Source organism: Carassius auratus, chromosome 24 (genome assembly GCF_003368295.1).
Source record: "Carassius auratus strain Wakin chromosome 24, ASM336829v1, whole genome shotgun sequence".
Taxonomy (NCBI): Eukaryota; Metazoa; Chordata; class Actinopteri; order Cypriniformes; family Cyprinidae; genus Carassius; species Carassius auratus.
The window spans coordinates 20,157,636-20,183,765 of NC_039266.1; the positions used below are offsets into that span (position 1 = coordinate 20,157,636).

The 26,130-nt window shown below is 39.2% G+C and overlaps 1 protein-coding gene across 1 annotated transcript in view; it reads left to right on the top strand.

Annotated features, from left to right (window-relative positions):
* The window catches only part of LOC113042563 (cubilin-like), a 39,928-nt gene that overhangs the window by 5,329 nt on the left and 8,469 nt on the right, over positions 1-26,130 (top strand). The window contains exons 10-56 of the mRNA XM_026201505.1: positions 41-165; positions 258-444; positions 526-644; positions 1,659-1,893; positions 2,102-2,283; positions 2,363-2,525; positions 3,237-3,427; positions 3,531-3,687; positions 4,493-4,671; positions 4,758-4,923; positions 5,893-6,118; positions 6,215-6,345; positions 6,544-6,730; positions 6,809-6,969; positions 7,112-7,293; positions 7,376-7,532; positions 9,012-9,199; positions 10,896-11,055; positions 12,757-12,938; positions 14,598-14,772; positions 14,870-15,051; positions 15,134-15,290; positions 15,368-15,484; positions 15,599-15,712; positions 15,908-16,036; positions 16,128-16,260; positions 16,346-16,551; positions 16,800-16,981; positions 17,085-17,277; positions 17,367-17,564; positions 17,670-17,816; positions 17,904-18,094; positions 18,203-18,371; positions 18,471-18,645; positions 18,729-18,907; positions 18,990-19,199; positions 19,283-19,423; positions 19,603-19,784; positions 19,921-20,092; positions 20,182-20,379; positions 20,506-20,655; positions 20,745-20,866; positions 20,971-21,196; positions 21,282-21,469; positions 25,156-25,312; positions 25,393-25,542; positions 25,673-25,861. Of these exons, the coding sequence (XP_026057290.1) occupies positions 41-165; positions 258-444; positions 526-644; positions 1,659-1,893; positions 2,102-2,283; positions 2,363-2,525; positions 3,237-3,427; positions 3,531-3,687; positions 4,493-4,671; positions 4,758-4,923; positions 5,893-6,118; positions 6,215-6,345; positions 6,544-6,730; positions 6,809-6,969; positions 7,112-7,293; positions 7,376-7,532; positions 9,012-9,199; positions 10,896-11,055; positions 12,757-12,938; positions 14,598-14,772; positions 14,870-15,051; positions 15,134-15,290; positions 15,368-15,484; positions 15,599-15,712; positions 15,908-16,036; positions 16,128-16,260; positions 16,346-16,551; positions 16,800-16,981; positions 17,085-17,277; positions 17,367-17,564; positions 17,670-17,816; positions 17,904-18,094; positions 18,203-18,371; positions 18,471-18,645; positions 18,729-18,907; positions 18,990-19,199; positions 19,283-19,423; positions 19,603-19,784; positions 19,921-20,092; positions 20,182-20,379; positions 20,506-20,655; positions 20,745-20,866; positions 20,971-21,196; positions 21,282-21,469; positions 25,156-25,312; positions 25,393-25,542; positions 25,673-25,861 (8,010 nt within the window). The remainder of the gene's footprint in view (positions 1-40; positions 166-257; positions 445-525; positions 645-1,658; positions 1,894-2,101; positions 2,284-2,362; positions 2,526-3,236; positions 3,428-3,530; positions 3,688-4,492; positions 4,672-4,757; positions 4,924-5,892; positions 6,119-6,214; positions 6,346-6,543; positions 6,731-6,808; positions 6,970-7,111; positions 7,294-7,375; positions 7,533-9,011; positions 9,200-10,895; positions 11,056-12,756; positions 12,939-14,597; positions 14,773-14,869; positions 15,052-15,133; positions 15,291-15,367; positions 15,485-15,598; positions 15,713-15,907; positions 16,037-16,127; positions 16,261-16,345; positions 16,552-16,799; positions 16,982-17,084; positions 17,278-17,366; positions 17,565-17,669; positions 17,817-17,903; positions 18,095-18,202; positions 18,372-18,470; positions 18,646-18,728; positions 18,908-18,989; positions 19,200-19,282; positions 19,424-19,602; positions 19,785-19,920; positions 20,093-20,181; positions 20,380-20,505; positions 20,656-20,744; positions 20,867-20,970; positions 21,197-21,281; positions 21,470-25,155; positions 25,313-25,392; positions 25,543-25,672; positions 25,862-26,130) is intronic.

Genomic DNA, 26,130 nt, shown 5'->3' on the forward strand with positions numbered 1-26,130 from the left:
AATCATCTCTGAATTACATTATGAATCGTTCTCCTTCCAGGAAGCATTATCCCATCATGCACCTGTCCTCCTGGTTATGTGGGTAATGGCTATGGCCCCACGGGCTGTACTCAGATCAGTGACATCTGCGGAACTAGTAATCCTTGTGTAAATGGTCAGTGTGAGGTAAGTGTTGATTTCGTATAACTTCCCCTCTCTGTTCTGTTTCCATGAAACCACAGCAGTCAGCATGTTTTTTTGTTTTTTTTTTCTCTTAGAATACAGCATCTGGCTACATCTGTCGCTGTGACCCGGGCTGGGCAGGGCAGAACTGCGATCAGAACGTGAACGAGTGCTCTAGCAATCCCTGCCAGAATGGAGGCACCTGCACCGACGGCATCAACGGCTACACCTGCACCTGCACTTCACAGTGGACGGGCCCGCAGTGCCAAACTCCACAGCAAGGTGTGTGTCATTGGAGAAGTGATGCATGTGATAGTGTGTGTCTATCTATACAGTAACACCATGAACTTTTCTGTGCATCAGAGTGTGGAGGAGTTTTGGAAAGTCCAGCTGGCACATTCAGCTACCCTACGAATCCTGGAACGGGTGATTACGATCACCAGGTCAGCTGCGCGTGGGTCATCAGAACCGACCCCAGCAAGGTTAGTAAAGATACATCAGTGACCTTTATAAAAGGCCAGTCCATGGTGATACTTGTTTCTTGCAAATCAAAAATAGCGTCTGTTTTGATGTGCATGTTTCATATAAAAAATTATTTGCTTTCAACAACGATGAAGAAGTCTTGTATTACCCCTTAATTACAGAAAAACAGCCACATAGACATAGTAAGTCAGCTTACTACTATTTGTTCAGTTCTCAGCTGATTAATGAAGACATTATTTTATGACCAGTTACTGAAGAAAATGCATACATGACCCAGATGTTTTCAGCTACATCTGTGGGCGTTTTACTACAGTACCTCCAAACAGTGACAGAAAATGACAGATTTGGTGAAAAAAAGCTTATATGTTTATAAACTCTATAATGTTCTTTGAGTATCTGAACACATTTTTCCACTCCTTTAATAATTTTTTTTACCCAAACATCATCAGAATAGGTAATATTAAGCCTTTTGAGGTGATTAAAAAATAATTAGATAAACCAAATCTAATTGTTTTTTTCCCATTCAAATTTTTTAAAGTACAGAACTTTAACGTAAAATACAAAACTAGAACATGAAAAAAACAATGTAAACAAGACATGAATATAGCAAAAGCAACATATAAAAACTTTTTATTTTATTTGTTTTATTATTGATATATGTGTAATGTTAGGTTGGCTGCCTTTGATTGTATGATTTTAAATAATCATATTCTTTCACGATTTTCCATCAAAAACGTGTGGTTATTTTTTTCTTTGTAGATCGACATTTAAATGATACATTTGGACATTTCAATGATAAATGTATAGAATTTGAATAACCTTAATTTTTATTTAATGCAAAAATTGTACATGATGTTATGTTTTCACTGATATTTTTCAATTCACTGTCATCAGATTATGTTATATTAGGCTTTATTAGATTTGATTTCTTTCTAGATTTCCCAGATGTTATTATAGAATCAAACTTTGGATTTTGTTCTTTCTCGTGATCAGTAATCTGTTGTTTTTCCCAGATTCTGCGGATTACCTTCCCTTTCTTTGACATCGAGAACAGCGCCACCTGCAACTTCGATTTCCTGCAGGTCCACGATGGAGAGAGCGCCTCGGCTTACATGATCGGGAAATACTGCGGCACTGCCGCCCCAGCCGAACTCTTCAGCTCCCACAATTCTCTGTACTTCTGGTTCCGCTCTGACCATTCAATCAGTGGGCGTGGCTTCACAGTGGCCTGGCAATCTCAGGCACCAGGTAAACCAAGAATGCCCTTTAATTAAGGTCACATTAGTCAAATGTCTCAGGCCAAAAAGATCCAATAGTTTATTGTGCGAAATCTGCATTGGGAAGTCTTTCACCCTCACCTGAAAATTTCTAATTCTTATTAGATTTTGCATGCAAAAATGTGTCAAACAGCAACAAATGTGTGTGATATAAGGAACTATCTTATTTCAATAACCAGTGTGTGGTGGGGAGTTGACCAACACATACGGCGACATCAAGTCACCCGGGTACCCAGGGAACTATCCACCTAACCGGGACTGCTATTGGACGGTGAACGTGAATCCTGGTCTGCTCATCACATTCGCTTTTGGCACCCTCAGTCTGGAGCACCACGATAACTGTAACTTTGACTACCTGGAGGTAAAGCTTGTCACATCTCGGATTCATTTTAAAGGGGTTTTCTGTGCTTATGTGTTAAGATGCTTGATTTATTTTGTAGATTAGAGACGGACTGCTCCCAGAAGACTCGGTTCTGGGAAAATACTGCAGTACAGCATCGCCAGCACCTCTACAGACGACGGGACCATCAGCTTGGATCCACTTTCACTCTGATTTCAGCATCAGCGATCGGGGTTTTCACATTACATACACTACTTCACCATGTAAGTAGAGCCCATGCTGTCAAAACACACAGAAAGAGGGGGTTATGGGACATTTTAGGGGTTATAATAGACCCATACATTACTGTTCGAAAGTTTGGAATGAATTTTATAATTTTATTTTACATTAATTGGCAAATTTATGTTTCTGAAAGGAAGTTTTTTGCTGCATTTATTTGATCAAAAATGCAGTAAAAACCGTTATATCATGCAGTATTATTATACTTAAAAAAAAAAAAAAAAAAATTACAGTTTATTCTTGAGGCGGTGAAGTTACTACTTAGTCTTCAGTGTCACATGATCCTTCAGAAATCATACTAATATGCTGATTTGCTGCTCAAGGCTTTTTATTATTGTTATTAAAGAATTTTCTATTAAAGAACAACATTAGTTTGAACTAGAAATCTTTTAGAAATACTTTACAGTCACTTTTGTGAACAGCTTCCTAAACACAGTTGAATGTTCCGGCACTATTGTCTTGTTTGCAGTCATAATGCATTAGCAGTAATTCCAGAAACTAAATTATGGATCATTTTAACAGATCCATCAGTGGAATACTGTCCTTTCAAATGCTCATAAAAAAGTTTATTGGAGTTATTAAAAGGGTTGTAAACTCAGAGAGGAACATGATGCTTGGATCAACACTTGATCCAGTTGACTTGTAAAATTGAGATGAAATGCTTGAGTGTAATTCAATTTATTCTGTGCCATCAGCTGACCCGGGCTGTGGAGGCGTCTTTACAGACACAGAAGGCATCATCATCTCTCCGAACTGGCCTAATAACTATGCTCACAACAGGCAGTGTATTTATATAATCAGAATGCCACGTAGTGAAAAAGCGGCTCTTAACTTCACCCACATGGACCTGGAGACTCATAGTGGCTGTCTCTTTGATTTTGTTGAGGTATGATTTGTGTAATTAATGTTGATGAGAGGAGAAGTAAATAGCATTTTTGATCTTTAAACATCGCCATTTCAGTGGCATTACCAAGTCAAATCTCTTTTAGGTTCGAGACGGGACTGGTGAGACCGACCCACTCATTGGGAAGTACTGTGGCACCACCCTGCCAGCACCAATCTTGTCCACCGCTAATGGACTCTGGATTCGTTTTAAGTCTGACAGCTCTGTGTCCCGTGCTGGCTTCAGGGCCATGTACGAACTTGGTGAGACACTGAAACCTTCTTTTTATGTAAAATCAGGAAAAACAAGGCCAGAAACATACTTTGCACATTACAAGCATTTGGTCTTATTTTGATGTGGTCCCTTTGCATTAACAAGGAAGTAGCGACAGATCTTCCATATTGGGGTGTTATAGTATGTTTTTAGTAATTTTTTGTTGTTGTTATTTTTGTGCATCAAGTTAAACTAAAAATAAGGTTTTCTATATTTATTTTATTTCAGTTAACATTAATTTTATTTCCAGTAAAAAAAAAAAAACTTTAATTTTTCAGTATAATTTTAGTTATAATCCTATTAACTATAATAACCCTTATGTGTGCATACACTGTACTATGAATTTTGTTATGCAATGATGTGCAGACTGCAGAGGATGTCTTGGGCCTAAATGCATTGTCTTAAACACATGAGATTGTTGATAATATTAATTATATTGCATAACTATATTTATTTTTTTCTGAATATGTATGATTTTATTTGGTAGAACAATGTATGCTGCAAAGAAAACCGACCATTCACAAAAAAACATTGTGGGAAAAAGCAAGGTCTAGAGATGCAGTTTTTAAAACTTTTGACTTGCTGTGGTTTTAGAACAGTGGAAACAACATGAGACATGAGTGCAATGATACATTTACATTATGTTTACATAAAAGCAAAACAATGGCAATGCAGCACTGTGGAAAACAAAACCACATTCTGCGTGAACGGCCCCTAACATTTTACCTTACTTTCTGTGTCCTGTCGTAAGATTAAACACAATATTGGAATTTAACTGTTCTAACTGTTCTCTAGCTTGTGGAGGAACCCTCTCTGGAAGCGGTCAGATTCGCACTCCCATGCACCCTGACCCCTATCCCCACAACAAAGTGTGCGAGTGGGTCATTAACCAACCTGAAGGCTATGTGGTCACTCTCAACTTCCTCACCTTTGACGTTGAGGGAAGCAGCACATGCGTCTTCGATTATGTTGAGGTACAACATTAGCATCACGCTAATCCTATTCAGACAGCATACAGATTACACTTTACATTTCTTCTGAAACGGCACTCTTTACTCAGGTGAGAGATGGTCCCAGCATAGACTCCCCTCTGATTGGTCGATACTGTGGAATTAACATGCCTCCCATGCTGGAGTCCACCCAGAAGTCCATGTTCATCCGCTTCAAAACAGATTCATCTGTCTCCAACCATGGTTTCACTGCTGAGTTTGCGTCTGCAGAGCAAGGTGGACTTTTGTTTTGTTGTTTTCAAATGTGCAGAAGCTTGTTCAAATATATTTGATATACTGCCTAGTGAGCTGCCTACCAAACAGACCAAACAGGCACATTCTCAACGTGAAAGTAAAAAATATTCTTTTCAATTTGCAGTAAATAACAATGTAATAACATGAACTAAATTACACTAAACATTTGTAACAAACATAAAATATAATTAACAAAATATAATTAATAATTCATAGTTGGTTTCTCCAAAAAACATACATTTCACAGTATTGCACAGTAAAATTACAAATAATAGGATTTTAAAAAAATTCACTGTATATGGCAATGTAACTTACAGTTGACCAATTAACAGGTTTTATTGTAGTCTTTATTTATATAAAAAAAAAAAAAATATATATATATATATATATATATATATACATACATACATACATATATATATATATATATATATATATATATATATATATATATATATATATACATATACATACATACATGCACATATATATATATATATATATATATATATATATATATATATATATATATTAGTGCTGTCAAACGATAAATCACGATTAATTGCATTGCATATGTGTGTTCTGTGTGTGTGTGTGTTTATATATATATATATATATATATATATATATATATATATATATATATATATATATATTATGTGTATATAAATACACACATACAGTATTTTCTTTTAAATATTTACATGTAATAAATTAAAAATATGTTTATATATAATAATAATATTTATATTTATAAAAATATAAAAATATATAAACAACATATTTTCCTCAAATATATACATTTATGTGTGTATACAGTATTTATATAGACATAATAAATATACACAGTATACACACAAATACTATGCAAACAACAACTGCAGCACATACTCCGTCTCCATTGATTCAAGCATTTTCAAAGGATTTCAACACTTGTGTTCATTTTTGCAGGTTGTGGAGAGACTCTTACAGAACCAACAGGTTCATTCACCAGCCCAGGACATCCCACTGACTACCCTCATGGAGCCAATTGTACCTGGTATATCGCCGTTCAACCTGGCAACCTCATCCGTCTGTCGTTCACAACCTTCAACCTGGAGTACCACACCAACTGCGGATACGACTATGTGGATGTCTACGATAATGGCACAGCCCTGACTGGCACTCTTATGGGCAGGTAAACCAAGACATTTGACCATTTTGGCCACAGTCATCCCTTAATTGAAGATTTGGAAATGGATATAGTGGAAAATGTTGGTTATTTTGTGCTCAGGTTCTGTGGGCGCGCCGTTCCTCCATCTCTAACCAGCACTGATAGTCTGATGACCGTCCTGCTGGTCTCTGACTCCAGTCTGTCTGCGGAAGGCTTTTCTGCTGAATATGTCTCCATCAATGCGAGCACAGGTATAATTTTATTGCAGTAATTGGATATGCAAATCCAGTTTGAAAAGCCATGAAAGTACATGCCTCATAGTGAAGCTTGAGTTTTAAAATACTTTTTCAGGTCTAGTCAAGTGAGCGTTATTGTCATTCCATTGTATGTAGAGATAGATATACAAAGGAACAAAATGTTGTGTCATATCTCCTGTTTTGTCTATGCAGATTGCAGTAAGGTGTTTAGGACACCCACCGGGGAGTTCAGCTCACCCAACTATCCTGACAATTACCCCAGCAATCGGGAGTGTGTGTATAAAATCATAGTGGAAGTCAACATGCAGATCATGCTGAATGTCACAGATTTTTTTCTGGAGGGGTTCAGTTCCTGTGGTTTTGACTATTTAGAGATCAGGTGAGGAACTTTTCCAGCATCTTGGGTCAGTGATTTAGTCACGTTTTGGTTTTCAAACACTTTTCCCTTCTTCTACAGAGATGGAGGCTACGAAACATCCCCCCTGATTGGTAAATATTGCGGAACAAGTGGTCCACCAATCATAGTGTCACATAGCAACAGACTGTGGCTGAAGTTCAGATCTGACCACTCACTCACCTACAGGGGATTCAGAGCCCACTGGGATGGCACACAGACAGGTATGCATGGAGTATTGAATCAGATGAATACATTTTGAACAATGTTTATGGGACGTCCCTTGCAAACCAGCAAATATATACTTTAAATATAAATATATACTATATTACACCATCTCAGACTTACCATGTGTCTCTATTATAGGTTGCGGTGGGACATTGACAACAAGTGTGGGAGGTTTCACCTCTCCCAACTACCCCCTGCCATATCACGCCAACGCCGAATGCTACTGGCACATAAAAACCAGTGCAGGAAGCAAAGTCGAGCTCAGCTTTGGAGACTTTCACCTGGAGAACAGCATCAACTGTTACTACGACTACTTGGCGGTCAGAGAGCATCGAATTTTAGTTTTCGCTATTGAAAGGTACTGAGTTGGAATCTTTTCCTGATGTGTATATGTTTTACCAGGTGTATGATGGTGACAGCACCAGTTCTCCTGAGGTGGCCAAACTGTGTGGAAATCAGATTCCTCCACCCATCAGCTCCTCCCGAGAGAACATGTACGTGAAACTACGTACAGACAGCATCATCCACACAGGCGGATTTCTGGCTAACTACCAAACCAGTGAGTGAGCAAACCAGAAAACCATGAAAAAGATGGATACATTTAGTGCGTTCAAAAGATGAATTGTGATTAATCCCCTCCCCCCAAAAAAGAGTTGTTCTTTACATTAAATATGTGTGTGTACTGTTCATATATATATATGTGTGTTATGTTTGTATATAATATTAAATAAATTATATGAATATATATATGTATACATGTAAATATATGCAAATATTTTCAAAATATATACTCTATGTATTTGTATTTATATTTACATAATACATATACACACAGTACACACACACACACACACACACACACACACACACATATATATATACTTTTACATTTGTTTTCACTTTTCATCAGATGGAAATACTACAGAATTTTTTGTACATTCCTACTATGGAATATATTCATACACTGCAATTTTTTTTTAATCAATGTACATTTACTTGAGAAGCAAAATGGCTTTTTTTAATTCAAATTTTATTTTATACTTAAAAACAAGATACATTTCTAACGAGGAAGAAAACATAATGAAGAAAAAACTTTTAGTTTTTCATCGTCAGAATCTTTTTCAAGTAAAAACTCACTTAAATTTGATACTTTTTTTTTCAAGATTTTAAATAAATAAAGGAATAGTTCACCCAAAAAATTTCGTTCCAAAGCTGTATACATTTAATTTTTATGTTAAACAAACACAAAAAAAAAAGTTTTGAAGAACCAAACATTTATTGGTCTCCATTGACTTCCACAGTAGGGAAAGAAATACTATGGAAGTCAATGCTGATTAACAGCATTCTTTAAAATATTTTCTTTTGTGTTCAACATAAGAAAGAAACTTACGACAACATTTATATTTTTGGGTGAACTATCCCTTTAATGATCTTAAAGTCAATTTTATATCTTGATTCATGAAAGTTATTTTAAAAATTTGAAACTTATAAGAAATATATTTGTACTGAAAAACAAGACAAAACAATACTGAGTGAGACAACCACATTTACAGTGTATTCAATGATATTTCAATGGTTCTTAAAAAAAAAAAGAATACCATAGTATTACCATGGTGTATTCCCAAAAACATGGGAATAACATGGTACTTTTTTAAAGTGAATAATAAACATTACTATTGTTTTAAATCGTATGTATTTGTATTTGTATTTGGCAGTTGAGTTCACCCAGAGGTCACAGACTTGTTTTGGCTCTCTGCTTTTTAGTCTTGTTTTAAATTATGTTTGTGGAGGTGAAATGTCACAGTTTATTGCTCAGTGCAGCACTATTGCTCTTCTTTTGTGCATTCTCTCAGTCTTTTGCCTTTTCTTTGGCTGTCAGTGATCACATGCCAGTGTGTTTCCCAGACTCTAAACTTTACTGCAGGGTCAAATCCAGCTTAAGCCGTTATGACAAGATGCCGCCAGTTTGAATGTATTCCTGCCTTAAAACTGGTGTAAATATTCCCTAAAAGTTCTTACATGACATTTTCTCCTGTAGTTTGCCAGGGTGTGCTGATCGCCAACCGGAGCCGGGGAAAGATAGAGAGCTTGAACTTCCCCAATGACTACCCATCTCGTGCCAACTGCAGCTGGACCATCCAAGCCTCCATGGGCAACACCATCAACTACACTTTTATAACCTTTGAGGTGGAGGATCACGTTGGATGTGCCTATGACTATGTGAAGGTCAGCGCATGTTTTGTCAAGCCTCATTTTAAAACATTCCCAATTTTGCTGCTGAAAGTCAACATGAAATGAAAATGGACCCTACTGTATCTTCTTACTTAATAGACTTTCTGGTCACATTTTGCATGTCTCTGAAGTGTCTTTCCTTTAATGGTTGAGATCACAAAGGTCACACTGGATGTTAATATTACCTAAAAGCCAATTAGCCATTTAGGCATCCTTTTAGGCTACTAACTGCCTGAAATCTTGAAAAGGTTAGAGAAATAACAATAGATGTGAATAAGAAAAAGGATGCATTGAGATGCTCTTGATGATGAACTTGACCTTTAACTTTCAGTTCGGTATGGAACACCCACTATTCATGAGCCAATCAGTTCCTGATGGATGGACTCAAGCCCTGCCCCGTGTCTCATTGAATATGTTGTTTTGCTCTGAAATATGTCACGTTTAGAAGTTGAAATGGGTTGTGAATGCTGTTTTTTCTGACTCGAGGACCATCTACATGTCTTTTTAAGCTTGTATTATCTTATTTCTCCGTGAAGGGCTCAAGTAGTCTAATTCATGCTGGACAGTTTGTCATTCAGTTACACTGCAGTGATTTACTGGCAGAGTCTTCGAAATGTACAATGGGTACTTTGAGTTCCTCTCCATTCACTCATCACCATGGCGATCCAAACAGTGATGACATCATTGGGGCCTCTTGTAGAGATGTCGAGTTTTTGCCTTTTCCCTCAGGCACTCTTGAGAAAGGCTATGCTCTGTTTTCATAAACCTCATGCCATAGATAGGCATTCATCAGCTGGGTAAATACATAGAGAGTTGTGTTGGATATTTTGGACTCCGATGACCTTTTCCTTAAGGAATGTCAGATTTTGTGCACAAGCCAACAATATTACAGCACACTTTTGTTCCTAAGGCTGTAGAACAGATGGTCTGAATTATTGATGTGATGTCATTTGTTGTATTTCCTGTGAAAAGTCACTTATTCTTGAGACATAAAGCAGGAGAAACAATGTTTCACACTTTAATCTGACTTAAGTTTTCAAATTCACTAAGTTTTCACCTTTTGTTTTATTTTCTTGCTATTTTGTTTAGGTTATGACATTACACAATCGGTCACTGTACTCAGCAATATGTAAATTGTTTTGATATGGTTCGATAACTGTGTACATTTTCTCAACAAAATGTACCATTTTACCTATTACTAATTGCCATGTACCAATTACCATTTTTGCGTCACAATCAATGTCAGAAATACTGTATAGTATAATTGTCTGGATTTTTTCTTCAGAATTGGAAGATAAACTCAAAATTTTGAGAAAAAAGTCAGATTTGCAGGATATAAACTTGTATTTCGCCATAATGAGAAATAAAGTCAGAATTGCGAGATATATACTCGCAATTGCGAAAAAAAAAAAAAAAATCTTGAATTGTGAGATACAGTAAAAAAGTCACAATTACCTTTTTTATTTATTCCATGTTGAAAGCAGGCTTCAATAATATAGTGTTTACTGGTTTTTATTTCAGCTTTAGTTATTTAGTGGTTAATGTTAAACTAAATTAAAATGTTCCCATGGCAATTAGCTAAAATAAAGTCATGGCAGATCTATTTTAGTAAATAACATGTCAGAACTATCTTTTACTGGAACGACTAGAAAGTATTGTAGAAATAATCTCACTTTCTGTTCCCGTTTAGCTCTATGATGGTCCAAACGATCAGGCTACTCTGATTGGTACATTCTGTGGGAACACGCCTCCTCCTGCCGGCACCACCACCGGTACCAGCCTCCACATTGTGTTCCGCTCCGACATGTCCATCTCATACAGAGGCTTTCAGATGGACTGGTACCAGAATGGTAAGAACCAATGCACGGCTGATCATATGCTTTTCATAAATAAAGCACAAAAATAGTGCTTAAACTGCTTGGGACTTCATGGAAAGATGGGTATTCATGGAAAGTACCACATTCATGGTGTGAAACGTGTATGACAGTGAAAAGGCAGATGAGCTACTCGCAACAGAAGGAAATACATATAAAGAGTCACTGCTGGGCACTGCACATCTTTCCAGAAGTCAGTGACCTGTAGTCTCTTGAGTGATGATGTCACTAAATCTCTAAGACAAATAGAAGTCCTAATGGGCAACGCAGTGACATCACTTAGAAAAGCTTCATTTTGATTGGCCAGCAGGGAAAGAGCTGATTACCAGTGATGAATGAATCTAGCAAAGAATGAAAGGGCAGATTAAATGTAAGAACTGCTGTTGCTGTAGAATTTGGGGATTGTAGTGGATTTTCTGCACATGTATTAGCTTATTTCCAGCAAAAATCTGTTCCAGAATGACTGTGTGGAAAACGAGGCTCCTCTAGAGAGAACAAACCAAGAAAGCTCTGTCCTTGCTCTCTTGTCTTGGGAGACACACATGTTTAACTTTTGCTATGTCACACCCAATACCTATATTTAATTTAATCCATCTCCTACCTGTATATCAAAGAAGATATACCAAGACATGAAAGTGTCACAAAGTCAGCCATCTATTAGTGCGATAACCCACACTTTCATGTGTATGTTTCTCTGTCCTTGTGCTTGTGAGACATCGAGTAACATTGCTGAAGGGTGTGGACTGTTATTTTTGCACAGAGAGCAGGATCACAGAAGAGAGAGAGAGAGAGAGAGAGAGAGAGAGAGACATACGCTCTGAACCTTTAATTATTCATGGAACCTCTGTCTGTGATGATGTCATTTTTTGGAAGGAAATGGTCTTGGTTTCCATGGACACAATGTGTAGAGAATGAACACTAATGTTATTATGTAACATGAACGGCACTGTTTTGCAGCTGTAAAAACCTTGCTGAAGGAGAGAAAAAAATGATAAACAAAGACTAAAAACAATCTGAAAAGACACAGGGATAGAAGAGATCGAAATATCCCTATAATAAGAGAAAGTTAAAACATGAAACTGTGGGATAAAAAAAATGCAGGTGCTGTAGAAATTCTTCAAATCAATAAAGTATTTCAAGCCAGTTGATCCATTTTGGAAATGAAAAAAGTAGCTCCACCCTTCCTTTGTCCTCTCACAGACATGTGGACGCTGTTGAGATTGATGTTATTGATTAAGAGAGTGGGGGTGGAGAGGATGAATCCGATCTGACCATGAATATCACATTACACTGACCGCATTTTAGTTTTGTTGCTACTGCCTTTCTTGCGGTGAGGGTCAATATGGCTTTATATTTCCTCTGATAAGCTTGACATGAAGCATTTTTTCCTGTCTGTACACTGTAATGCAACACTCCAGCATCCCTGACCACATTTACACACACACTTTACAGGAATTTACATTAAACAAGTTACAAAATATTATGTAGTGATACTGTATAAGATGATAATTCCATGGTGCTTTGCTTAGTGCCATGATACATGTCAAAAAAGTGATTTTTGGTCCCCTTCAAAAGACTGTTACATTTGAATCAGAATTTCTGTTTTGAACTTTCATGTGGATCCCTGATTAAAAACTGGAAGAAAAAGCCAAAGTACCTGACTGTTACTCCCTGCAGGTTGTGGTGGGGAACTCTCCGGGCCCATTGGTGCTTTCACCAGCCCTGGCTATCCAAACAAATACCCAGCAAACCGTGAGTGCATCTGGCACATCCAAACAAGCCCTGGAAGTAGCATTTCCATCACCATCCTTGAGTTCGATGTGGAATATCATCCTGACTGCAACTACGACAAGCTGGAGGTATGAAGATATATAAAAATAAAAACAGTAAGCAAAATATATGTATGCATTTAATACACACTATTACATTTGCAACCTGAGCCTACTTTTGAGGTTGAAGTCGTGGCCTAGTGGTTCGAGAGTATGACTCCTAACACTAGGGTTGTGGGTTCGAATTTCGGGCCGGCAATACCACGACTGAGGTGCCCTTGAGCAAGGCACCGAACCCCCAACTGCTCCCCGGGCGCCGCAGCATAAATGGCTGCCCACTGCTCCGGGTGTGTGTTCACGGTGTGTGTGTGTGTGTGTTCACTGCTGTGTGTGTGCACTTTGGATGGGTTAAATGCAGAGCACAAATTCTGAGTATGGGTCACCATACTTGGCTGTATGTCACTTCACTCACTCACTTCATGAGATAATGTATCCCACAATGCAGTACACTCAACTACCCTCAGTTCCCAGTGTTTTGAAAAATAATAGTATACAGTGCATTCTGCCCAGTTAGAAATGTGCAAGTATTCTGAATTATTTAATAATAAGTGTTAGGTGATATTCTGTCATAATGATGGCTCACTTGTCCATCTTTATGAGATCAAAATTCAAGTGTGTGTTTATATGGCTGTGCCCCGTTGGCATCTGCTGGGCTCTGTGGGTGTATGTTTTGTAGTGTAGACCTGTGGAATGCTGACCTCCACTCTAGCACTGAATGGAGCCAACAGGGCAGAAATTAACAGGAAATCAGAGCTTAGTGAGAGGGTTTAGAGACTAACATGCACACAAACACACACTTCTGTGCCACACAGATGCCAGACCAAAACCAGATATTGTTTTAATTTTAGAGGCCTGTGGTTTACAGAGCTCGGTAGTATCTGATTACATGTAATGTGGATTACATAATTAGATTCCAAAAATTAGTAGCTTCAGTACTTGTAATAAGATTAGATTACATTTTTAAAATACTTGTTACCAGACCACAGTTACTTTTTAATGATTCTATTGATTACAGTATGGTAGAATATTATCATAATAAACCGGTAAAATGATAAACGATTAAGGTTAAAAGTAACCTAAAAGTACTCTGATTATATTACCTAAAATATATAATGTAATGGATTAAGTTACTACATACAATTTTTGTCATGTAATTTGGAATCAGTAACGGACTGGAATTTGTAAGTAATCTACCCAGCTCTGATGGTTTATTACATGCCATTCTTGCTTTCTCATCACTTCCTGTACAGTAAATAAGACAACTTTATTTAAACACACAAGAGACAAACTAAAAGAAAGCATTATTCACCCTAAAGAGATGTAACACAAGCAAACTTTTTTTTGCAAATTATATCATAATGTAAAACAGTATGTATTAAAAATGTATGTTTCTGTTCAAATTTAATATTGTTACACTTTCTGGTAGTCAGACTTGGTGGAAAATGTTAATTACTAATATAAAAACATTTATCTTTGTGAATAGCTGGATAAAAGTCATATCATCAACAGTCAAGCTAGGTTTAAGAAAAGCTCTAGTATAATTTTGAAGCCACTTGGTTTGATTCTTGATTTATTATTTTTTATTATTATTCTTTTATATGTAATAGTGACTTTCATGCATTTTGAAATTATCCTGTTCTTCAAAAATGATAGTCTGTAAATATTGCCTCACCTTTGACCTTTATCCAGGTGTATGGAGGCCCTGACCTCTCCTCTCCACGATTGGCCCAGCTCTGCACCACACGCCCTCCCAGTAACCCTCTGCAGGTGGCCAGCACGGGTAACACTGTCACCGTTCGATTCACATCTGATGCCGTCGTGAGTGGCAGAGGCTTCAACGCAACCTGGGTAGAAGTTCCTGGAGGTTAGTCAGCTGTCAGTTATGAAAATTCATCACTATGCCACTATATATGCCATTAATTTGGAGACTTTGCTGAAATCTTCCCTTTTTAAAAATTCAGGATGTGGAGGGATTGTCACCGCCCCCAATGGAGAGATCCACTCTCCGCAGTATCCCAGCAACTATCCTGACAATGTGGACTGTTCCTGGGTCATCACTGTGGACGTAGGCCATCGAGTCTTCTTCAACTTCACTGATCTGGATCTCGAAAGTCACACCTCGTGCATTTTTGATTACGTGGCTGTGAGTAGCTGTCCTTTCTGTGTGCAATTAATGAAGTTAAAGCTCATGATGGCAACAATTCTGGCAAACTTGTACTCTCTAGATCCATGATGGTCACCATGAGTCTTCTCCACTCCTGGGTAAATTTTGTGGAGCCTCCAGGCCTTCTCCCATTACGTCTACAAGGAACGTCATCTATGTTCGCTTCAGGTCAGATCACAGTCAGAACCGAAAAGGCTTTAGTGCCCAGTTCTCAGAAGGTGAGTGCAGTCTTTGTTTTTTGAATTCGTCATGGTTTGTTTCATTGTTACCTCAATGCTTACTCATTGATTTCCAGCATGTGGATCCACTATAGCAGCTGATGATGTGGGTGGGGAGATTGCTTCTCCTCGTTATCCATATTCTTACCCACCCAATCAGAACTGTAGCTGGATCATACAGGCACAGGAGCCATGTAAGTCCCCTGGTCATACTTGGCATCCATAATCTCAAAGTCAAAACCAAGGCTTTTTGAACTTCAAACTACTTGTGTTATTCTCTGATGTCTACTGTCTTTTATTTGTTTCAGTCAATCATGTGACTTTGTCCTTCACTGACTTTGAGGTTGAGATGGTGAATAGTAACTGCTCTCATGATCGTGTGGAGGTCCTGGATGGAGACAATTACCAAGCCCCATCTGTTGGTAAAGATAAAATCTGTTCCTTGTTGAAATGTCAAAGACATACTGTACTCTGATCGCAATTGGATATCACTCATATATGTGTGTATACATCAGACATTAGTTCTAGGTTATGGCACTTTATCACATTTTGTTTGGTTTTTCAGAAAATACTGATGTACTTATGGTTAGTAATAACTAGTGACCTTTTTTGTTCAGGTCGTTACTGTGGGAATGAGTTGCCACACCCAGTCACTTCATTCAGCAATGCCCTGGTGGTAAACTTCATCTCAGATGGTTCAGTAGGGAGGAAAGGTTTTAGGGCAACCTACACGGCCTCAACTTCAGGTTTGATTTGACTGTTTATTTCTAAATACATATGAATTTTCAACCCATTTTAGGTTGCAGTATCACACAATTTAGTTACATGTTTTTCCAGGCTGTGGGGGACATCTGTATATGGAGTCGGGTGCTTTTAACAGTCCGAACTATCCTGATGTATACCCACCTAATGTGGAGTGTGTATGGACCATCACCAGTTCCCCTGGGAACCGTCTACAACTGTCCTTCATGTAAGCAAATCAGGATGTTACATCAATCTAACAAATGTAGTAGTCTCATCAAAATCAACAATGCTGTATTTTTTTTGTGATGCAGAATGTTTCAGTTACAACAAAGTTCAGACTGCAGTACTGACTACCTAGAGGTTCGCGAAGGACACTCCACTGGTTCTTTGGTTGGTCGTTTCTGTGGTGATTCCCTTCCTTCCAACTATACCTCTATAATGGGTCACATTCTTTGGATTAAGTTTGTCTCTGACTCCTCAGTCAGCGGAGCTGGATTTAGAGCAGTTTTCACCCACCGTAAGTCAGAGCGTTGGATTACCGGTTTCTTTTTTATGTGAATCCTACTGAAAATACCAACTAAGACTAGCCTGTATTTCCATTCTAGTCCTGAGTGGTTATGTTGGTTAATGCTTGTTACCTGGGAAGAGTAATTCTGTTCACCAAAAACCTTGGCTTTGGTTGCACAAGGAAGTCTTGCTAGTTAAAATCTCCTGAAGTTAGAAAATCTTACATGGGAATATCTTTACTCTTTTCTCGATCTACAGTTTATGGAAATGAGATCACGGGCAGTTCGGGACAGATAGCCTCCCCGCTTTACCCACGCACCTACCCAAACAATGCAGACTACCGCTGGACCGTCACAGTGGACTCAGATTCCCACATCCAGATTCAATTCCTGGACATTGACATTGAGGACCTATTCAGTTGTTATTATGACAAGCTCAAGGTCTTTTCTCTTGTTTAAAATGCCATAATTGTTTAACAGAAAATAAGTGTATGCGGGCATATGAAATAGATGAGATTTGAAGATCAATGCTTTCCTTCCCTAGATATTTGATGGTCCCAGCACCAGTGCTTTACTTCTGGGTGAGTTCTGTGGCCTGACTCTGCCCAACCAAGTAAGAAGTTCAGGCAGCACTATAACGCTTGAGTTTAAATCTGACACTGTGATTGGAGGGAAAGGCTTCCTGGTTGAGTGGACTGCTGTTCAGGGCTCCGGTCCTTTGCCAACTATACAGCCAGGTTAGTTCCCTAATAAATCTGCCTCTCATACCTAGCTCAAAATCGAAAAGCATTTCACAATTGCTTGCTATTTTTTGGTCTTTTTTCAGGAGCATGTGGAGGAACATTGATGACTGGAGACAATCCCCAGTTCTTATTCTCACCTGGTTGGCCCGAGCTGTATCAGCATAACCTTGACTGTTCATGGGTTATCCGGTCTCCAAATTCTATTGTTGAGTTTAATCTGCTTTCTCTGGACATGGAAGATGAGGTTTCGTGTCTCCATGACAGTCTGTCCATCAGAGATGGTAGGTTTTGTCATATGAAATTACTTAAACATAAATTCCAACTCAAAACTGACTTTCATGACTTAATATAAGATATGTTTTTTTTTTTTTTTTTTTTTTTTTAAGGTGACACCAACTTGTCTCCACTGATTACAAAGGTTTGTGGGAGGGAGCTGCCTGGCTCTCTGCACTCTACTGGTGATGCCATGTTCCTTCGATTCACCTCTGATGGCAGCATTAACGGCAGGGGCTTTAATGCCACCTTTTCCAGAGGTGAACAACAAGTCCATGAGACAAATTCTTGTCATGATGATGCTGTGAACTAAGTTTGAGCTATTTCTTTTTTGTCTTCTCCATCAGGTTGTGGTGGTTTCCTCCATACAGACAGAGGGGTCCTAAGTTCTCCTCAATATCCACAGAACTACAAGCCCAACATGAATTGCAACTGGCAAGTAATGGTCACCCCAGGGTTTAGAGTCTCCGTAACCTTCCAAAGTCCTTTCCAAATACAGGGTTATGGTGATCACTGCAGCTCAGGTGACTACTTGGAGGTGAGTGACTATAAAAAAAAGTTGCTCCAAAACAGAGCTTGTACATCATGCAATTTGTCTTTAGCAAATGAAGGACAAGACTACCATAGTTTGATTGTGTTGTATTAGTTACGGAACGGACCTGACGGCAACTCACCGACTCTATCAGGACGTCTCTGTGGATCAAGTGCTCCATCCACATTTCAAACCACAGACAATGGCCTCTATGCCCACTTTGTCTCTGATGCCTCTAATGAGGCGAGTGGCTTCAAATTGGTATTTGAGGCCCACAGTTCAGGTGAATACTTCTTCCTAATATTCCACAAATTTGTGATTAATTTGATCATAAAGGGTTATTCCTGAAATAATAAGAGTAAATCTCTGTGCTTGTCTCCAGCTTGTGGTGGTCTCATTGAGCTTAATGATGGAGATGCACCAGGATACATCACGTCTCCTAACTATCCATCAAACTACCCCCAAAATATTGACTGTGTATGGATAATCACTGTACCCAACGGAGAAGCTGTACAGCTTGACTTTGAGGATGATTTCTACATTGAGCCTCATACTGGGTATATTTTGAAGAATCAAATCGCTTATTTTTGGTACATGTAACCATTTGACCATTAAATGTAATCACAATCTTCTGTCTTAGGTGTATGTATGATTACATTGAGATCCGCGATGGTCCCACATCAGATGCTGGTTTGATTGGCAGACTTTGTGGCAACACCCGCCCATCCACACAGCATTCATCCGGCACCACCATGTATTTACGATTCAGAACTGATGGCAGCGTCACACATATTGGTTTCAAAGCCAAGTACTCCATTGGTAATCCATTTTGAATCCCCATGACGTTCCAGCAATCTATGGTTGATCTCAATGTTTTAAAGAGTGTTCTTTCCCTTCTTAGCTACATGTGGAGGTACCTACATTGGTCAGAGTGGTATCATCAGAAGCCCCGGTTATCCAAACTCAAATTATCCAGACAACTCTAATTGTGAATGGTACTTGGAAGGTCCCACTGGACACTATCTGACCTTCACCTACACTGCCCTTGACCTGCAGAGCTCCTCCAGTTGTAACAATGACTATGTGGAGATACGTGAATACAATGCTTCAGGTTTGGGTCCACCTTCCATAAAAGAGAGTTGAGAGTCTTTCTGAATGTTAAAGATAGTAAACTAACCTTTTCTTACTCGCCAGGTCGCCTGCTGGGGAAACACTGTGGAAACAGCCTTCCAGCCCCCTTGGACACTGGAGACAGTTTTGCTTACGTAAAGTTTGTCAGTGATGGCAGCGGGAATGCTGGAGGGTTTAGTTTATCGTTTGAAGCCAGCGTCGAAGGCAAGTGTCTTTAAATTCTTGCAGTGTTCAGTTAGGGTCATATAGTCCAGTGAAAAAAAGCTCATGACTAGTTATTTTGGATAATGCATTTGCTACATGATTACTTATATAGCTATGCTGTTGGTTATGAAGCAGTTAATTGGGTAACTGGTGATACGATGCTATTTTTGCTCTTACAGAATGTGGAGGAGATCTGAACGCACCATTTGGAACCATATCATCTCCCAACTACCCCAATCTTTACCCTCACAGCCGAGTATGCCGCTGGAGAATCACTGTTCCTCACGGTCGTAGGGTCACTCTTACGATCAATGACCTGAGGCTGGAGGAGCATGGTACCTGTATGTTTGACTATGTGGAGGTAAGGTCATCTGTATGATTCAGAGAGATAGAGAGTAGAGAGTTTTAGAGCATTTATACTATGTATTGCTTTCTCTGGAAATTGTTCAATTCAGTGCTTTATCATTGGTTTACTGTTTTGACTCTTGGGTTGGTAGGTCATCAATGGTCTGACACCAAGCGCCCCACATTTGGGTCGGTTATGTGGGACAGTCCCTACTGGTACCCAGTTGAAATCTTCTGGGAATACTATGCTTGTAATTTTCAGCACTGATTCATCTGTGTCTAACGGTGGATTCACGGCAGATTACTCTTCAGAAGAGGCAGCAGGTGAGATAAAAGACCTCTGACTTTAGTATATACTTTTTTGCTTATTTTTAACTCCTGATTTGATTGGGGAATCTTTGTCCTTTCGGTAGTGTGTGGTGGAATACTCAGTCAACCTGGAAACTTCACCTCACCTGACTTTGGCAATGGAAACTACAGCAACAACCTGAACTGTGAATGGCTGATCCAGAACCCACATCATATGAATTCTTCCATTGTAGTTATAATAGATGAGCTCCATCTAGAACATCACCAAACATGCGAGTGGGACTACTTGGAATTCAGACTGGGTAAGAGTTTCCAAAAGCAGAAAGAGAGACATAACTCTATTTACACCATCCGATGTACCATTTACTTTAAAGCTGTTAGTGATAAGAAAACAATAATGGCATGTTTTATCTGTTCCTCGTATTCAGGAGGTATGAATGGAGAGCTTTTGGCTCGTTTATGTGGTCAGTCCCCTCCTATGGTCCCCATAGTAGTGTCCACCCCTGAACTCTGGGTTCACTTCCTGTCCGATGAGGCTGTGGGTGATCTGGGCTTCAAAGCCACGTATTACTTTTCAGGTACCATCGTTCAATTGGTTACACTTAAACAGATGGATCTCTGATCTTTAAAATTCTTCATGAGCTCAACTGACCATGATTTTCCACAGAATGTGGGGGGTCACAAAGTGGAGAGGGAGGTGCCATCTCTAGCCCTGGATATCCCAATAACTACCCCAGCCCCAGCCGCTGTGCTTGGTTTCTCGAAGCTCCGGTGGGCCACACTATCATTGTAAGTCAAGACTGGTTCTTGGGTCAACTGTTTTTTTTACTGTTTTCTTTCAACCCTAGCTATGAAGTCCATCATTAACGTCACTTAATTTCCATATATTCTAGCTCACTTTTACATACTTTGAAGTGGAGGAACACAGCCAGTGCACCTGGGATTCAGTGACAATCTTCAATGGAGCTTCACCAGGATCCCCAGTTATTGGTCAATACTGTGGCCACAACTCTCCCGGAACTATCCAATCAGGCTCCAACAGATTAGTTGTGTTGTTCCTTGCTGATCATACAGTGTCCAGAGGAGGATTTACTGCCACCTGGTCAACGGACTCGTCAGGTATAAAAAACAAACAAACAAACAAAAAAGGCGTATTACATGTTAAATTACCCCCCCCCCCCTCAAATTTCTTTCTCTTCTTCAGGCTGTGGAGGAATTATCCATGCTGATACAGGCACCATCAAATCTCCCAATTATCCTCAGAATTTCCCAGCCAATACTGAATGTTCCTGGACTATCATCGCCCATGATGGAAACCATCTAGAGATGGGCTTTGCCAGTGACTTCCAGATCCCAGACTCAAGTGGACAGTGTCAAAACAGTTACATCAAGGTAAACAATGTCAATGTCAATGTCAATTTTATTTATATAGCACCATTTCCACAACACATGGTTGACCAAAGTGCTTTTCATATAACACACACCACATTTGCACAATAAAGATAAAAGTAAAAGTTAAAAATTAAATTTAAAGTTAAAAAGTACCACAACCATTTAAAATAATTTATAAGAAATAAAAAACTATAAATAAAATAATGGTAAAACACAGTGCTTCAGCCAGAAATGAAAGCTTTGTCAAACAGATAGGTTTTTAATCTTGACTTAAAAATGAACACAGAGGGAGCTAATCGAATAGAAGAGGGCAACTCATTCCAAAGTCTTGGGGCGATAGATGAAAACGCACGATCGCCCCTGGACTTCAGCCTTGTCTTTGGTGTAAACAATAGTCTCTGGTTTGATGACCGGAGAGATCTTGTTTCACTGCGTTCAATTAAAAGTTCAGATATATACGAAGGGGCCATACCATGTAGTGACTTAAACACGATTAACAAAATTTTAAAATCAACTCTATAGCGTACAGGCAACCAGTGTAAAGACTGTAAAACTGGAGTGATATGATCCCGCTTACGAGCCCTGGTCAGAAATCTTGCTGCTGCGTTCTGAACCAGCTGTAAACGAGAAAGAGCTGTTTGACTAATCCCAGCGTACAGTGAGTTACAGTAATCTAATCTGGAGGTAATGAAAGCATGTATCACTTTTTCAAGGTTTTTAAAAGATAGGAAGGGTTTTACTTTAGCAAGAAGCCGCAGTTGGAAAAAGGAAGATTTAACCACAGTATTAATCTGTCTGTCAAAATTCATTTGCTCATCGAATACAACACCCAAATTTTTTACATGTTGCTTAACATACGGTGATAACTCACCCAGATTTGGAATTGTAGAAGTCACAGACACAGAGGGTTTAAAAACAATCAATTCTGTTTTGCTCTCATTGAAATTTAAAAAGTTTAGAGACAACCATTTCTTTACATCACTCAAACAAAGCAATAGTGCATTCAGTCCATCCAGTGCATTCCGTTTTAGAGGCAGATAAACTTGTGTATCGTCCGCATAGCAATGGAACGATAGCCCATACTTTCTGAAAATAGAGCCAAGAGGGAGCATATAGAGAGAAAAAAGAAAGGGAGCTAAAATTGATCCTTGAGGAACTCCACTGGTTATCGCAGCTTTACTTGAGGTATGATCTCCTAACTTCACTGAAAAGGTCCTATTTGTCAGATAGGATCTAAACCACTGCAGGGCACTGCCAGTAATGCCAGCACAATATTCCAGTCGATCGAGAAGTACAGCGTGATCGACAGTATCAAATGCAGCGGTGAGATCTAAAAGGAGTAAAACCGCATAATTACCTGAGTCACATGTTAACAGTATATCATTTGAAACTTTCAGCAGTGCAGTCTCAGTAGAGTGATGTTTTCTAAACCCAGATTGGAAAACCTCAAAGATCAAATTTTCAGCCATAAAAGATTGTATTTGATCAAGAACTGATTTCTCAATAATTTTTGAAATGAAAGACAAATTAGAGATGGGCCTAAAATTTGTCAGAATAGTAGGATCCATACCCTGTTTTTTAAGCAGAGGGCGAACAGTTGCATGTTTAAGCGACTCTGGAAAAGTACCTGTTTGTAAACAGAGATTTATCAAAGACAGAAGATTTTGAACAACCACATCTATAACTTGCTTAAAGAAGAGAGGGGGCATTACATCAGTTGGGGAACCAGATGCTTTCAGGTGATCCACTATTTCTATCAGATGGTTATCTGTAATAGGACTAAAACAACTAAAGACTGCAGTACATCTAGAGAGAGTTGAAGGGTCAGATGAAACTGGGTTTAGCCCCATTCTTAAGTCATGTGTCTTCTGTACAAAGAAACAAAGAAAGTCTTCACAGGAAACTAATGACACTTCTATATCAAGACCAGTGGAGGGGTTGATGGTGGAATTTATAACATTGAACAGAGTTTTCGGTTTATGACAGTTCTTGTTTATAATGTCTGTGAAATAAATCGATCTTGCCGTTTTCACTGCTTTCTGATATTGAGTTAGTGAGTCTCTGAACATTTGCATTGAAACCTGAAGTCTGTCCTTCCTCCATTTTCGTTCAAATCTTCTGCAAATACGCCTAAGAGTACGAGTTGTGTCATTAAGCCAAGGCTCAGATTTTGGTTTATGGAGATGAGACTTTAAAGGTGCCACTTGGTCTAGAGCATAAACACAGGTGGAGTTAAAACTGTGAAGTAGTTCTTCAGCACTTGAATCGGTGTTTAGAGTGTCATTTTGTAGCAAACCTTCACTAAAGGCTGAGCGAAAAGCTTCTCTGGTAGCTGATGTGATAAGCCGAGACTGACGAGCCGAATACATCGGCGTAACATTTTTGTTAAAAGATGGAAACGTAAACATAATAGTCTTGTGGTCAGAGAAACCATTTTCACACACCTCTAGTTCATTCAGAGAGCAGCCGTAAGTTAGCACTAAATCCAGTGTATGGCCATGCTGATGAGTGGGTACACTGATCTGAAGCGTCAGATCAAATGCATTTAGCAGATTGATAAATTCCTTTGCTAAGGAATCTGCTGCACAACAGACATGAACATTAAAGTCCCCAACAATCATAAGTTTGTCATATTTTGCAATGAAATCTCCCAAAAAGTCAGCAAAATCCTTCAGAAAATTCGAATTAGGTTTTGGGGGACGATAAATCAGTGCAAACAGAACAGGGTCGCATAGCTCCAGAGTAAACAACTGTAACTCAAAGCTTTGGTATTCCTTTGAAACTACAGGACGGCAGGAAAAAATGTCTTTATAAATAGAGGCCAGACCACCACCTCGTCCCGTTGTACGCGGTGAATTTAAGAACAGAGAGTTTGACGGAACCATTTCAGAAAAGGCACTAATATCCCCCGGAGTAATCCATGTTTCAGTCAAAAAGAGAAGGTCTAGGTGGCGAGTAGAGAAAAAGTCATTTATAATGAAAGTCTTGTTTACTACCGACCTGGTGTTAATCAAAGCCATTCTGAGCAGCGCTGGAAGTTCAGGAGAGGCCGCAGGTTGTTTCGCCCGAGGCAGCAGCCGAAGATTCCCCGGACACACTCCTCCCCGCGCAGGGCGAGGCGCGCGAAAAACCGGGAGCGGCTCCAGCGAGGTGGGAAACACGGGAACAGTCCAACCATGCACTGGCTCCAGAGAACGCCAGCGCGGGTAACATATCCCGAAGTCCTTCATAAAGCTCCCTGGGGAAGAACGCGACTCCCGATGGAATCGCAGGTAGCATTTTAGCTTAACAGCTAAGCCACCCCGTCGTCCGCGTCGTCTCTTTCGCCTTCTGCCCGGCAGGGAGCAAGGCCAACGGCGTATACAGTCCGGAATTGACTTCAGAAAGGGAGGTGGAGCACCATGAAAACTGATGAGTTGTTTATATGAAATTTCTTCCAACTTTAAAAGAGTACATCGGTCATATGTTAAAACTGGTGAAGCACACTGTGTTAAACACTTCATAAATGAGCTTAAAACAAACAGACTCAGGACTATGCTGAGCGATAGACGGCATGCCAACCACAACGGCGCCATCTTCCTCCCTCAGTCAAACAGCATGACCATTTAAAAATAAACTTTCCCTGATGTTACATTTTTGCGATCTGGTGATTGATTTTTCATATTCTGTCTATATTTATCTTACAGATGTGGTCTGACAATGCACAGAATGATGAGAACCTCTTGGCCACTGGTTGTGGCACTACAGCCCCTGCTGTAGTAATTGCACCCAGAAATACTATTACGGCTCGTTTCCAGTCCTCAGATACACCTGGCAAAGGCTTCTCTGCTGCATACTACACTAGTATGTATCGTATGTAACAGGTTTCAGTCCCCTGTCAAATAATTCAAATAATGTTATGTCTATTTCACATCATCTTTTAGGTTGTGGGGCCAATTTCACAGCCTCAACTGGCCGTGTCGTGTCTCCAAACTACCCGGACCACTACCCGGGAGGCTCCAACTGTAATTACATTATTGATGCTGGAGATCAGACCGTGATTGTGCTTACCTTTAAAACTTTCCAGTTAGAGGGTATGCTTCCTCCTCTAAAATTCTAAAATAAAAACTGTTTCATACATTTTTATATAAGAAATCTGAAAATAACTTAAAGGATAATAACAGTTTTGTAAAGTGAATAATAATGCGTTTCCATCTCCTCTAGCACACTCCACATGTGTCTATGATGGTGTAAAGATCTATAGTGGCATCACCACCAGTGGTGTTCCCTTGGCTACTCTTTGTGGAAATACCATCCCAGGCATCTTCACCACATTTGGACCAATGCTCATCAACTTCTACTCTGATTCTATCATCCATGACAATGGCTTCCTGGCAGAATACAGAACCATACGTAAGCCTCAACCACCAAACAAACTCCATTTAATGCAATACTTTTTGGTTCTCTGTAGGCTATACTACATGCTGATAAAGGATGTGGCTTAGATGGAGGTGTGTAGGGGGTGCGGCTTCAGTGTAAGTGTGAGCTAGAGTAAGTTTGGGTTGTTTATCATCAGATTCACTGAGGCCAGCAATGTGGGATGAGCAGAATCACTGGAATGAGAGGACGCTGCACTTTTCAAACAATATGAGGGGATTTGGGAGAATATGCAAATATGCAAG